Here is a 14,871-nt window from a genome sequence, read left to right as displayed (position 1 = left end):
GCCTCACTACTAAACGTAGAATAATTTAGAAATGTAACTCTAATGGGGTTAGGGGTTAGGGGTTAGGGCTAAGGACTAGGGGCTAGGGCTAGAGCTGAGGCTAAAGTACATTTTCCCCCTGCTCCCCAGACACCCCTTGGCACCTTGGGCAAGAGAATGTCATCCAAAAGTAAACACGGCGGGCCACACTAGAGCGTGCTGGGGAGGCTGTCGTCCAAAAGTAAACACGGCGGGCCACACTAGAGCATGCTGGGGAGGCTGTCGTCCAAAAGTAAACACGGCGGGCCACACTAGAGCGTGCTGGGGAGGCTGTCGTCCAAAAGTAAACACGGCGGGCCACACTAGAGCGTGCTGGGGAGGCTGTCGTCCAAAAGTAAACACGGCGGGCCACACTAGAGCGTGCTGGGGAGGCTGTCGTCCAAAAGTAAACACGGCGGGCCACACTAGAGCGTGCTGGGGAGGCTGTCGTCCAAAAGTAAACACGGCGGGCCACACTAGAGCGTGCTGGGAAGGCTGTCGTCCAAAAGTAAACACGGCGGGCCACACTAGAGCGTGCTGGGGAGGCTGTCGTCCAAAAGTAAACACGGCGGGCCACACTAGAGCGTGCTGGGGAGGCTGTCGTCCAAAAGTAAACACGGCGGGCCACACTAGAGCGTGCTGGGGAGGCTGTCGTCCAAAAGTAAACACGGCGGGCCACACTAGAGCGTGCTGGGGAGGCTGTCGTCCAAAAGTAAACACGGCGGGCCACACTAGAGCGTGCTGGGGAGGCTGTCGTCCAAAAGTAAACACGGCGGGCCACACTAGAGCGTGCTGGGGGGGCTGTCGTCCTTAAACAAACTCCGGAGTGTGGTCGGAAAGCCTCTCAGAGCAGAAAATAAACATCATTTAGATTACTCTGGAAACACTTTCAGCCAATGGATTCAGAGTAGCTAAAGTAAGATTTTACGTAGAAATTTCAGTTAGAAAATGTCTACAAAGTCTAGCCTGTTCCTCATATGACTTTTTGCTAGATTATGTTTAGACCATAATAGACTTTAATAGTTAAATGACATCCTCTTATAAAAGTATCTGCACAGTCTTGTATGTGCTACATAAATACAGAATAATAGATAATATAACATAGTGCCATTATTAAATATTGCTTGTTTCTTTATGCTGAGCTAACAGTTTCTATTCTACTTCAACTCCTCTGACAACACAGAGGGAGGCCGTGAGAGCAGAGTACCCCTGCCAGCTAAGCACTCTTCTTGCTTCTCTTCTCTTTGATGCAGCTGCAAAAGACAATTAGCCCCAGCATCATGCAAATGTACGTGTTACAAGCAGCCCTCTAATTGGTCTGTCAACTTCTATTAGCACTCGCCCTCCTCTGCTCATCGCTCTCTGACTGTTTCTTTACTCTTCCTCAGTGTGTCTAGACTACCCTGCAGAGTTCAGTACTGACACCTCACCTGGAATGTGTTCATTAGGGCAAAACGTGTTGCAATGGAAAATGAGTTCAGGTAGTACCAGTACCTCCCCTTTCAACTCAAACTTCAAAAACGTTTATTCCGATTTTGAACATTGAACATAACCCTAGCTCCAGCTCCATGCAGCCTTTCATTCCCAGCTCTGTTAATAATGCCCCTGTTTGAGTCCCATTGTTAACCTGAATCACTGGGGCCAAGGCCCTCTTAACACAGCACCATGTACAGCCATCAACCAATTACATAGCACACAATCACAAAGAGCTCTAATTGGCTACATTACAGACCCAGAGGCTAGTCGAGGAGTGCACTACACTGATGGCTGACACACTGGTGGCTGACATATTGATGGCTGACACACTGATGGCTGACACACTGATGGCTGACACACTGATGGCTGACACACTGGTGGCTGACACACTGGTGGCTGACACACTGATGGCTGACACACTGATGGCTGACACACTGGTGGCTGACACACTGATGGCTGACACAATGATGGCTGACACATTGGGAGGAAGAGAAGGCGGAGGGGGGAGGAGCTGGAGGAAGAGGAGGATGAAGACGTTCAACACAGAGCAGATAACCTGGGCCTTGGTCTTTATTACGTGACAAAATACCAGCCTGTACAGTTTTCCCCCCTATCAGGCTTTACAACCTCCAGCCGCCGCCATTACACCGCCTACTCAGTAGCAGCAGAGTGACAGTGAACACAACAGTTACCTGCCTACTCAGTAGCAGCAGAGTGACAGTGAACACAACAGTTACCTGCCTACTCAGTAGCAGCAGAGTGACAGTGAACACAACAGTTACCTGCCTACTCAGTAGCAGCAGAGTGACAGTGAACACAACAGTTACCTGCCTACTCAGTAGCAGCAGAGTGACAGTGAACATAACAGTTACCTGCCTACTCAGTAGCAGCAGAGTGACAGTTGTCGTTACATTGTATTAGTTAATGTGACGACTGTTGCTCATCGAATGATTACAAGTTTCTAATTGCGTGATTAACTGAATCAAGCCATTATTAACTCATTTACCTGGGGCACCATGGGAAAACTAGTTTTTATTGAGTTTCTATTTCCCAAAACACCTCAAAGAATATCAGAATATAGATTTTACAACATCCGCTAATTAACCAGTTACCTCTACCAATCTCGTTCTGAACGTCGTATAGCCTGTGAATCTGCACGGACCCGGGTCTCACCAATGAGTTCGTACCACACCAATCTTAGTTGAATATTTATTTACTAAAAAGCTCAAATGATGATAAAAGATACATATAGACAAAACACATTATAGGCTATTGATTAGAACTTAGTATAACGGGCCAACACACTATGGCGTGTGTTACCCAAAATGGGTATTTCAAAGAGAGATAGGAAAAAGAAAGTACACGAGATAAATATACATTTGGGTGAATTTGTCAGCTATGCTTATTCTAACCCTAGCCTTGCCCCAAACGGCCGCTCTTATGGGTCAGAATATAATGATGTAATTACGTGGGGAAGATCTCCGAGGATTCTCTGCGTGGACCGTTCAGGGGACCGTTCCGCTGCTCGATGATGCACCTCTCCGGCGCACATCTCTGATCGTCCTCCCGATGTCAGTGTCCTTTTGGCTTAGGAGTCTGTTCCCTCACCCTTGCTATGGAAGGGGTCTTCTGAGGACAGACAGCTCTGTAGCTCAGAGCTCACAGCATAGGAATGAAACCTTTTAGATACCACGATTCGCTGGGATTGGATGCTAAGGGGGTCCGGCTTGAATTCACCTGCTTAGACACAGCTACTCATCTGTAGCTTGGGTAGAAAAGGATTTCTTTGTCTTCAAACTTGTGTTGCGTTCTTGGTTCGTTGACTTTTTAGACCTTGGCTGCAGCTTGGGTCACGTAGTCTTGTCTGTAAATTCTATACTCACAGGTTTTATACCCTTGGGTCAGAAGTGGGCGTAACCGCCTTTAGGGCAATTCTATGTGCGTACCAAGTTAATGAGGCAAGGTCTAGATTTTACTCAAAACCAATTTTAGACAACTAACGTAACATTTCATCTTTACCAAAACATTCCCTTTGATTTGGACATTTTCCATACAACGTACAATGTATAAACATCGAACATATACTAGGAAAACTCTTCATGTTACAATGTTTTTGTAATAACGTCATCTATTAACCTTTAATAACAAAACAAAAATGACATACATTTTCATATTCCATCTATCGTCATGACCACCATTGTGGCTAACGGAAACCATTGTTCCAAAGTCCCTTTATTTAATGTTTAATGTTCTGAGGCTGGTTCTCCATAGTAACAGGACAAAGGAATTCGTCTGTGGCCTGAGATTTACCAGGGCATGAGGGGTCATAAAACCCCCACATCTTCAGACCCCTAGATCTCTCCTCCTCTGTTGGGGTTGAGAGATAATCTGTAGGGTTGTGGTCTCCTGTAACCTGACCTGATAAGGACAGTCATGACACAGTGAACACAACAGTTACCTGCCTACTCAGTAGCAGCAGAGTGACAATGAACACAACAGTTACCTGCCTACTCAGTAGCAGCAGAGTGACAATGAACACAACAGTTACCTGCCTACTCAGTAGCAGCAGAGTGACAGTGAACACAACAGTTACCTGCCTACTCAGTAGCAGCAGAGTGACAGTGAACACAACAGTTACCTGCCTACTCAGTAGCAGCAGAGTGACAATGAACACAACAGTTACCTGCCTACTCAGTAGCAGCAGAGTGACAGTGAACACAACAGTTATCTGCCTACTCAGTAGCAGCAGAGTGACAGTGAACATAACAGTTACCTGCCTACTCAGTAGCAGCAGAGTGACAATGAACACAACAGTTACCTGCCTACTCAGTAGCAGCAGAGTGACAGTGAACACAACAGTTATCTGCCTACTCAGTAGCAGCAGAGTGACAGTGAACACAACAGTTACCTGCCTACTCAGTAGCAGCAGAGTGACAGTGAACACATCCGTTAACTATGCTCCACTGAACAGTTCGCCCGGCATAATCTGATCCCCCTCCCAGCTGAGTGCTTCAGAACGTACAGAGATAGGCTACGCAACATGGACCCAATCCTGCTCTCCTCACAGACAGACAGACAGGGGTGTTTATTTATTTTATTTTATTTGACCTTTATTTAACTAGGCAAGTCAGTTAAGAACAAATTCTTATTTTCAATGTCGGCCTAGGAGCAGTGGGTTAACTGCCCTGTTCAGGGGCAGAACGACAGACCTTGTCAGCTCGGGGATTCGATCTTGCAACCTTTCGGTTACTAGTCCAACGCTCTAACCACTAGGTTACCTGCCGTACAGGGTATACAGTTGAAGTCGGACGTTTACATACACTTAGGTTGGAGTCATTAAAACTCGTTTTTCAACCACTCCACAAATTTCTTGTTAACAAACCATAGTTTTGGAAAGTCGGTTAGGACATCTACTTTGTGCAAAACATAAGTAATTTTTCCAACAATTGTTTACAGACAGATTATTTGGATTATAATTCACTGTATCACAATTCCAGTGGGTCAGAAGTTTACATATTGTCACGCGGGACTAGGTGGGTGAGGAAGGAATCAGGCGCAGAGAGTTCCACTGGGAAAAAGTGCTCTTTTAATATGGCACAAAAAATGACAAGCCCAACAACACAGGGCGTGGACAGTAAATGACTACCCAAAACACAGGTACCAAGTCCAGTAAATATTATACACCTTTACCTAAACGCACACACGTAACACAAAGACAATCTCGCACAAAACAAGGGCGGGTACACGTACTTTAAATAAGGAAGCTCATTAAGCACATACAACAAGACACAGGTGAAACTAATAAGACAAAACAAAGCCGAGCATCGCACGAACGGGCAGGGGAGAAAACTTTGGCGAAAGTCGTGACACATATATTAAGTTCACTGTGCCTTTAAATATCTTGGGAAATGATGTCATGGCTTTAGAAGCTACTGATAGGCTAATTGACAACATTTGAGTCCATTGGAGGTGTACCTGTGGATGGATTTCAAGGCCTACCTTCAAACTCAGTGCCTCTTTGCTTGACATCATGGGAAAATCAAAATAAATCAGCCAAGACCTCAGAAAACAAATTGTTGACCTCCACAAGTCTGGTTCATCCTTGGGAGCAATTTCCAAATGCCTGAAGGTATCACGTTCATCTGTACAAACAATAGTATGCAAGTATAAATACCATGGGACCACACAGCCGCCATACCGGTCAGGAAGGAGACACGTTCTGTCTCCTAGAGATAAACGCACTTTGGTGTGGAAAGTGCAAATCAATTCCAGAACAACAGAAAAGGTCCTTGTGAAGATGCTGGAGGAAACAGGTACAAAAGTATTTATATCCACTGTAAAACGAGTCGTATATCGACATAACCTGAAAGGTCACTCAGCAAGGAAGAAGCCACTGCTCCAAAACCACCATAAAAAAGCCAGACTACGGTGTGCAACTGCACTTGGGGACAAAGATCGTACTTTTTGGAGAAATGTCCTCTGGTCTGATGAAAGAAAAATAAAACTGTTTGGCCATAATGACCATTGTTATGTTTGGAGGAAAAACGGGGAGGCTTGCAAGCCTAAGAACACCATCCCAACCGTGAAGCACGGGGGTGGCAGCATCATGTTGTGGGGGTGCTTTGCTACAGAAGGAACTGGTACACACTTCACAAAATAGATGGCGTCATGAGGATGGAAAATTATGTGGATATATTGAAGCAACATCTCAAGACATCAGTCAGGAAGTTAAAGCTTGATGGCAAATGGGTCTTCCAAATGGACATGACCACAAGCATACTTCCAAATGGACAATGACCACAAGCATACTTCCAAATGGACATGACCACAAGCATACTTCCAAATGGACAATGACCACAAGCATACTTCCAAATGGACATGACCACAAGCATACTTCCAAATGGACAATGACCACAAGCATACTTCCAAATGGACAATGACCACAAGCATACTTCCAAATGGACAATGACCACAAGCATACTTCCAAATGGACAATGACCACAAGCATACTTCCAAATGGACAATGACCACAAGCATACTTCCAAATGGACAATGACCACAAGCATACTTCCAAAGGTGTGTCAATATGGCTTAAGGACAACAAAGTCAAGGTATTGGAGTGGCCATCACAAAGCCCTGACCTCAATCCTATAGAGAATTTGTGGAAAAAACTGAAAAAGTGTGTGCGAGCAAGGAGGCCTACAATCCTGACTCAGTTACACCATCTCTGTCAGAAGGAATGGGCCAAAATTTACCCAACTTATTTGGGGAAGTTTGTGGAAGGCTACCCGAAATGTATGACCCAAGTGAAACCAAATTCTAATTGAGTGTATGTAAACTTCTGACCCACTGGGAATGTGATGAAAGAAATAAAAGCTGAAATAAATAATTCTCTCTACAATTATTCTGACATTTCACATTCTTAAAATGAAGTGGTGATCCTAACTGACATAAGACAGGGAATTTTTACTAGGATTAAATGTCAGGAATTGTGAAAAACTGAGTTTAAATGTATTTGGCTGATGTGTATGTAAACTTCCGACTTCAACTGTACATGAAACTGATACACACACAGGTTCATAGACTGATAGTGTGGCTCTGGGTCAGTCCTGACGTCCAAAGGGGTTCTAGTGGCACTGATAGGTCGGTTCAGAACAGGGGTTGAAACCAAAATAATTTTCCAATCGTTTGGTTCTGAACAGAACCATTATTTTTTCCATTCCACTGTTCCAACCAGCAAAATAAAGTTCTTAACCGGTTCGAACCCCCAAAAAGTACCGGTTTATACCGGTTCCTTTCTGTTCCTTTTTAAACCCCATTTTTTACGTTAAATTACTTCACCAATCATGCAGTGCGGATAGAGCAACTTGCTATGTAGCGGGCAAGCGATGTCTCAGTGAGTTGTTTACATTCGTAATGGAAAGACAAGTGTAGTGGGCAAGATGCAACTGAAATGTATTGGGTGGGGAGAGAGTGGCTTGAAACGCTGGGCATGTTGTGATGACATGCATTATCTGAAATTAGCCCCACAGAACTATACCTACAGAGGAGCGGCTTCTATGGAGGAACTTTGAATGTCTTTGAACTAGCTAGTTAGCTAACAAGTTTATGTGTGAACCAGAATTAAAAACACATCTTACCTTTTTGCAGTTAATAAATCCTATGGGAAATGTGATAACTATAGTACCCCTAACTAGCAATGAAAAAGTGAATCCATTGCTCTCAAATAAAAAAAATCTCTATCCTTATCTTCTGAATCCTGTTTGTAACATCAGGAGGCTACTGCTATGCTTCGGCTGGGAGGGGCAGGTAGCCTACAGCACACACACTGGCAAAGATGTTCAGCTGGCAGGCAGACAAGAGGATCCTGATTGACAGAGGGAGGGCTTTGCATAGGCACTTTGTTGTGTTTTTTGTGGGACTGAAAAAAAAATGCCCGCTTCCCATGAACAGTATAGATCATTTAAGTTCCCGGTTCTGATTCTGTTCCTTGAAAAATGTAGTTATTTTCCGTTTTTCAGTTCTGTTCCCTGAACCGGTTTTAACCCCTGATTTACACATTACCATATCACATTAGTGAGATAGTGTTACCCACTCAGAGGGCCAGAGAACAACACTAATAAGATGCTAAGCCAAGTGGCAGGCTGGGAGAGAAGAGGATGATGATGTGTGTGTACGGCTGGGAAGTGGGCAGGGCTGTTCTTTCACTACAGTCAGCATTTTCTTGTGTGTTTTCATAACCAGTTGTGAGGTTATTGAAGATCACAACACCCTTAGTTGTCTCAATTCATCATCAAATAAAATAAAATGTTATTTGTAAGTCGCTCTGGATAAGAGCGTCTGCTAAATGATTTAAATGTAAATGTAAATGTTATTGGTCACATACACATTGTTAGCAGATGTTAATGCGAGTTTAGCAAAATGCTTGTGCTTCTAGTTCGGACATCGCAGTAATATCTAACAAGTAATCTAACAAATTCACAACAACTATATTATACACACATATGTAAGGGATGAATAAGAATATGTTGTGACGACCCTCCCACTCTGTCTGACGAATTCTTTCTCTTTGCTCTTGTTTTCCTTAATAGGATGTTGGTGGGCGGAGCCGGGAGGGTCGTCAGTGAAACGGGACACACCTGGGCTCGGGTGTGTCCCAGGATAAATGCACCTCTTCCCCATTCATTGAGGATACTCTCTCCATGCAGACAAACAGATTTTGGTTGTGGCATTTTTGTGGCTATTTGGTTTGTTTGCGTTGGCACCTTTCAACACCCCTCATTATCTCATGTATACATGCGACCACTCACTTACACTACTGACAAAGCACACACCATTGTTAATTGTATGTACTTTACTCCATTTAATAAATATATTTTGTTATTCTTTATCTCCACGTTGTCTGTCTCCCTTTTTGTTACGAGCTTCGAGCCGGTTCGTGACAATGTATATATGAATGAGCGATGGCTGTGTGGCATAGGCAAGACGCAGTAGATGGTATAGAGCAGTTTATACATATGAGATGAGTAGTGTAGGATGTAAACATTATTAAAGTGGCATTATTTAATGTGACTAGTGATACCTTTAATAAGTCAATTTATTAAAATGGCCAGAGATTTGAGTCTGTATGTTGGCAGCAGCCTCTCTATGTTAGTGATGGCTGTTTAACAATCTGATGGCCTTGAGATAGAAGCTGCTTTTCAGTCTCTTGGTCTCTGCTTTGATGCACCTGTTCTGACCTCGCCTTCTGGATGATAGCGGGGTGGACAGGCAGTGGCTCGGGTGGTTGTTGTTCCTTGATGATCTTTATGGCCTTCCTGTGACATCGGGTGATGTAGATGTCATGGAGGGCAGGTAGTTTGCCCCCGGTGATGCATTGTGCAGAACTCACTACCCTCTGGAGAGGCTTGCGGTTGAGGGTGGTGCAATTGCCGTACCAGGCGGTGATACAGCACGGCAGGATGTTCTCGAATGTGCATCTGTAAAAGTTTGTGTGTTTTAGGTGACAAGCCAAATTTCTTCAGCCTCCTGATGTTGAAGAGGCGCTTCTGCGCCTTCTTCACCACACTATCTGTGTGGGTGGACCATTTCAGTTGGTCAATGTTGTGTACGCCGAGGAACTTAAAACTTTCCACTTTCTCCACTGCTGTCCCGTCGATGTGGATGGGAGGTGCTCCCTCTGCTGTTTCCTGAAGTCCACGATCATCTCCTTTGTTTTGTTGACGTTGAGTGAGAGGTTATTTTCCTGACACCACACTCTGAGGGCCCTCACCTCCTCCCTGTAGGCCGTCTCGTCATTGTTGGTAATCAAGCCTACCACTAGTGTCGTCTGCAAACTTGATTGAGTTGGAAGCGTGCATGGCCACGCAGTCATGGGTGAACAGGGAGTACAGGAGAGGGCTGAGAACACACCCTTGTGGGGCCCCAGTGTTGAGGATCAGCGGGGTGGAGATGTTTCCTACCTTCACCACCTGGGGGCGGCCCATCAGAAAGTCCAGGACCCAGTTGCACAGGGCGGGGTCAAGACCCAGGGTCTCGAGCTTAATGACGAGTTTGGAGGGTACTATGGTATTAAATGCTGCGCTGTAGTCAATGAACAGCATTCTTACATAGGTATTCCTCTTGTCCAGATGGGATAGGGCAGTGTGATGGTGATTGCATCGTCAGTGGACCTATTGGGGCGGTAAGTAAATTAGAGTGGGTCTTGGGTATCAGGTAGGGTGGAGGAGATATGCTCCTTAACTAGTCTCTCAAAGCACTTCATGATGACAGAAGTGAGTACAACAGGGCGATAGTCATTTAGTTCAGTTACCTTAGCTTTCTTGGGAACAGGAACAATGGTATCCATCTTGAAGCATGTGGGGACAACAGACTGGGATAGGGATTGATTGAATATGTCCATAAACACACCAGCCAGCTGGTCTGTGCATGCTCTGAGGATGCAGCTACGGATGCCGTCTGGTCCGGCAGCCTTGCGAGGGTTAACATGTTTAAATGTTTTACTCACGTTGGCCACGGAGAAGGAGAGCCCACAGGCTTTAGTAGCGGGCCGTGTCAGTGGCACTGTATTGTCCTCAAAGCAAGCAAAGAAGTTGTTTAATTTGTCTGGGAGCAAGACGTCGATGTCATGTCAAGGATTTTATCAAACAACTGTGATGTTGTCTCGCTTTAGTTAGAGGGAGCTACAAAACAACACAGTGGGGACAGAAGGGACATCTCTTCACTGACTGACGTGAGAGCGAGTCAGGCAAAACTGGAGGAGAGAGGAGAAAGGACACAAGGTCCTACAGTAATTGATGCAGTCGAGTAACAGTCTTAGCTAAGTACACACCTTCTAATATTCGGCTGGTTCAGTGAGGGGGAAATAAAAAGCACACGGAGCTCCTCCAAATTCACAAGGGCCAAACGCTGACATCAAACCCAGTTAATATCTCATATACAGACATGATAGTTAGAGCCTTACTCTAAGCACACATCCCAAATTGCTGAGCCCTGGGCCCAGTTCATAAGATATTTCGTAAGCGCAATTCCTCAACAATTTCTTAAGATTTAATGATTTTCTTAAGAACTCCTCAAATATCTTCTTACGTTTCTTCTTAAGATTAAGATGTGTTTGTTGCTAGGCAACCGATTTAGCTAACATGTAAGCAAATTTCCAACTGAGATTGCTGTTCTAAAACATGTTATTGGGTTTAAAATAAATACTGAAACTTTCAGAGTGAATTAGTGAATTAAACATGTTCAATTGCTTTCATGAGCTTTTTCTTTCATGAGCTCTTTCTCTAAACCCTGAGGGTTAAACAATCTCGGAATTTAAGAACATTTCTAAGAAGTTTATTTTGAAGATTCTAATTTCTTCTTAACTTTAAGGAGAAACATAAGAACTATCACAAGATAATTTCCAAGAACCTTTTTGAGGAATAGCCATTTTCTTAACTTTCTTCTTAAGTCTATCGTTAAGGGAAACATGGCAGTTAAGAAGACATACATTCTTAAGAAAGCCGTGTGAATCCGGCCCCTGGTCAAAAGTAGTGTACTATAAAGGGCATAGGGTGCCATTTGGAAAAATGTTCCTCTTTTGACCCCACGGTGTTACTGTGAAAAATCTGTTGACTGTATTTGACCCTTCTACATCAAGCAGAAAGCTCTCTATTCAAGTTCCTTTAATAAGCAGAATTATCAGAGGGACTTTGAAGGCTTTTATAATGACCCTCTCACCTTCATATCAAAGCAGCTATACGGAAAACGACACACACGCACACATACATAAACACTTTTATATCCAGATGGTTGCTTTGTTGAGGCTTCCTTCTCCACTACAATTACCACAGTATGAAAGAAGTGCGTGTGTGTACGTATGCGTGTTCGCAGCTGCACGCGCATGTGTTTGCGAACGTGTGTGTGTCCGTGTGTGAGTGCCTGCATATGAGTGTGTGTGCGTGTTATCAGGGAGGAAAGAACTAAGTTACCAGTGGGGAGAAAGGAGGATGACAAACAGCCAGCCTATAATATTGTCAGTTTACACTGGTGCCGAGGACATATTCAGTTGGAGATAAAACACAAAGGCTCTCATCAAACCCCATTCCCATCTGGGTCACCTTGTTTTATAAGCACTGGATTCCACAGGTGCTTGGGAGAGCCTGATAACCAAATCAAATCAAATTGTATCTGTCACATGCTTCGTAAAACAACAGGTGTAAACTAACATTAAAATGCTTACGCAGAGACAAAATCCTTAAATAATAGAATAATAATAACACAAAGAATAAATACACAATGAGAAACAACAACTTGACTACATACATGGGGTACCAGTACTGAGTGGATGTGCAGAGGTAAGAGGTAATTGAGGTAGATGCAGTATGTACAGTTGAAGTCAGAAGTTTACATACATCTTAGCCAAATACATTTTAACTTAGTTTTTCCTGACATTTAATCCTAGTAAAAATTCTCTGTCTCAGGCCAGTTAGGATCACCTCTTTATTTTAAGAATGGGAAATGTCAAAATAATAGTAGAGAGAATGATTTATTTCAGCTTTTATTTCTTTCATCACATTCCCAGTGTGTTAGACGTTTACATACACTCAATTAGTATTTGGTAGCGTTGCCTTGAAATTGTTTAACTTGGGTCAAACATTTCGGGTAGCCTTCCACAAGCTTCCCACAATAAGTTGGGTGAATTTTGGCCCATTCCTCCTGGAAGAGCTGGTGTAACTGAGTCAGGTTTGTATGTTTCTTTGCTCGGACAAGCTTTTTCAGTTCTGCCCACACATTTTCTATCGGATGAGGTCAGTGCTTTGCGATGGCCACTCCAATACCTTGACTTTGTTGTCCTTAAGTCATCACTCAGGAAGTCAAACTTTGGAAGTATGCTTGCGGTCATTGTCCATTTGGAAGACCCATTTGCGACCAAGCTTTAACTTCCTGACTGATGTCTTGAGATGTTGCTTCAATATTTCCACATAATTTTCCTTCTCATGACGCCATCTATTTTGTGAAGTGCACCAGTCCCTCCTGCAGCAAAGCACCCCCACAACATGATGCTGCCACTCCCGTGCTTCACGGTTGGGATGGTGATCTTGAGCTTGCAAGCCTCCCCCTTTTTACTCCAAACATAACGATGGTCATTATGACCAAACAGTTCTATTTTTGTTTCATCAGACCAAAGGACATTTCTCCAAAAAGTATGATCTTTGTCCCCATGTGCAGTTGCAAACCGTAGTCTGGCTTTTTTATGGCGGTTTTGGAGCAGTGGCTTTTTCCTTGCTGAGCGGCCTTTCAGGATATGTCGATATAGGACTCGTTTTACTGTGGATATAGATATTTTTGTACCTGTTTCCTCCAGCATCTTCACAAGGTCCTTTGCTGTTGTTCTGGAATTGATTTGCACTTTTCGCACCAAAGTACGTTCATCTCTAGGAGACAGAATGCATCTCCTTCCTGAGCGGTATGGCGGCTGCGTGTTTATACTTGCATACTATTGTTTGTACAGATGAACGTGGTCTACAATTTATTTTCTGATGCTTTTGCTGATTTGTTTTGATTTTCCCATGATGTCAAGCAAAGAGGCACTGAGTTTGAAGGTCAGCCTTGAAATACATCCACAGGTACACCTCCGATGGACTCAAATTATGTCAATTAGCCTATCAGAAGCTTCTAAAGCCATGACATCATTTTCTGGAATTTCCCAAGCTGTTTAAAGGCACAGTCAACTTAGTGTATGTAAACTTCTGACCCACTGGAATTGTGATACAGTGAATTATAAGTGAAATTATCTGTCTGTAAACAATTGTTGGGAAAATTACTTATGTCATGCACATTTAGACGTCCTAACCGACTTGCCAAAACTATAGTTTGTTAACAAGAAATGTGTGGAGTGGTTGAAAAACAAGTTTTAATGATTCCAACCTAAGTGTACGTAAACTTCCGACTTCAACTGTACATATAGGTAGGGGTAAAGTGACTAGAGTAGATAGATAATAAACGGTAGCAGACGCATATGTGATGAGTGTAAGCAGGTCAATGCAGATAGCACAACTGGAGGAGAAAGAAGAGAGGGGGAGGAGGGGAGGGAGGGAGTTGGGGAGGAGGGGAGGGAAGGAGTTAGGGAGGGAGGGGGAGATAGGTAGGTAGGTGTGGGGAGGGAGGGAGATAGGTAGGGAGGGAAGATAGGTAGGTAGGTGTGGGGCGGGAGGGGGAGATAGGTAGGTAAGGACAGAGGAAGATGGGGATTTATTAGGATCCCCATTAGCCGACGCCAATGGCAACAGCTAGTCTTACTGGAGTCTGACATATAACAGACAAAAGACTTTACAATTTACATACATTTAAAAACATGAACATGTAGTGTGTGTGTGTGTGTGTGTGTGTGTGTGTGTGTGTGTGTGTGTGTGTGTGTGTGTGGATCTATCAGTTAGACATACATGTCAGTACATTCACACAAGTAGGTCACATGGTGGAGAGGCATTATGAGAGAGAGCAGCAACTGTTAATACATAGACGTGGTAGGAATATATCTCCCTGTGCCAAACTCTGACTCAAATGGCCTAGCAGTACAAGCTGCCCTCGTGCCATCAGTACTGGCATCATTCAGTCTGGGCAGGGAGGAACTTCCAACACAGAGAGTGAATCATTGCACAGCGATGCCCCGGTACATACAGAAAGAGAAACATCACTAACAGGACCACAATAGAATAATAAGCCTGCGGAATATGCATTCAAATGATCAAATCAACTGATGAATCAACCGCAATAGACCAACAGCACACAGCACTCAGGTCTCCCTTGTAAAAGATGCCTTCTGACCTCAATGGGACTTCCTGAATAAATAAAGGTGAAATAAAACAGACCTGTTTGTTCTTCTTGGAGTAGGTTTTC

The 14,871-nt window shown here is 43.8% G+C and overlaps 1 protein-coding gene across 1 annotated transcript in view; it reads right to left on the bottom strand.

The window, feature by feature from the left end:
* Positions 1 to 14,871, bottom strand: part of LOC115140217 (autism susceptibility gene 2 protein-like) — a 504,463-nt gene that overhangs the window by 364,030 nt on the left and 125,562 nt on the right. The window contains 1 exon segment of the mRNA XM_029678423.2: positions 14,844 to 14,871. This exon segment is cut by the window's right edge and continues 242 nt beyond it. Coding sequence (XP_029534283.2) covers positions 14,844 to 14,871 — 28 coding nt within the window.

Source organism: Oncorhynchus nerka, linkage group LG13 (genome assembly GCF_034236695.1).
Source record: "Oncorhynchus nerka isolate Pitt River linkage group LG13, Oner_Uvic_2.0, whole genome shotgun sequence".
NCBI lineage: Eukaryota > Metazoa > Chordata > Actinopteri > Salmoniformes > Salmonidae > Oncorhynchus > Oncorhynchus nerka.
This window is presented reverse-complemented; position numbering and strand designations above follow the sequence as displayed.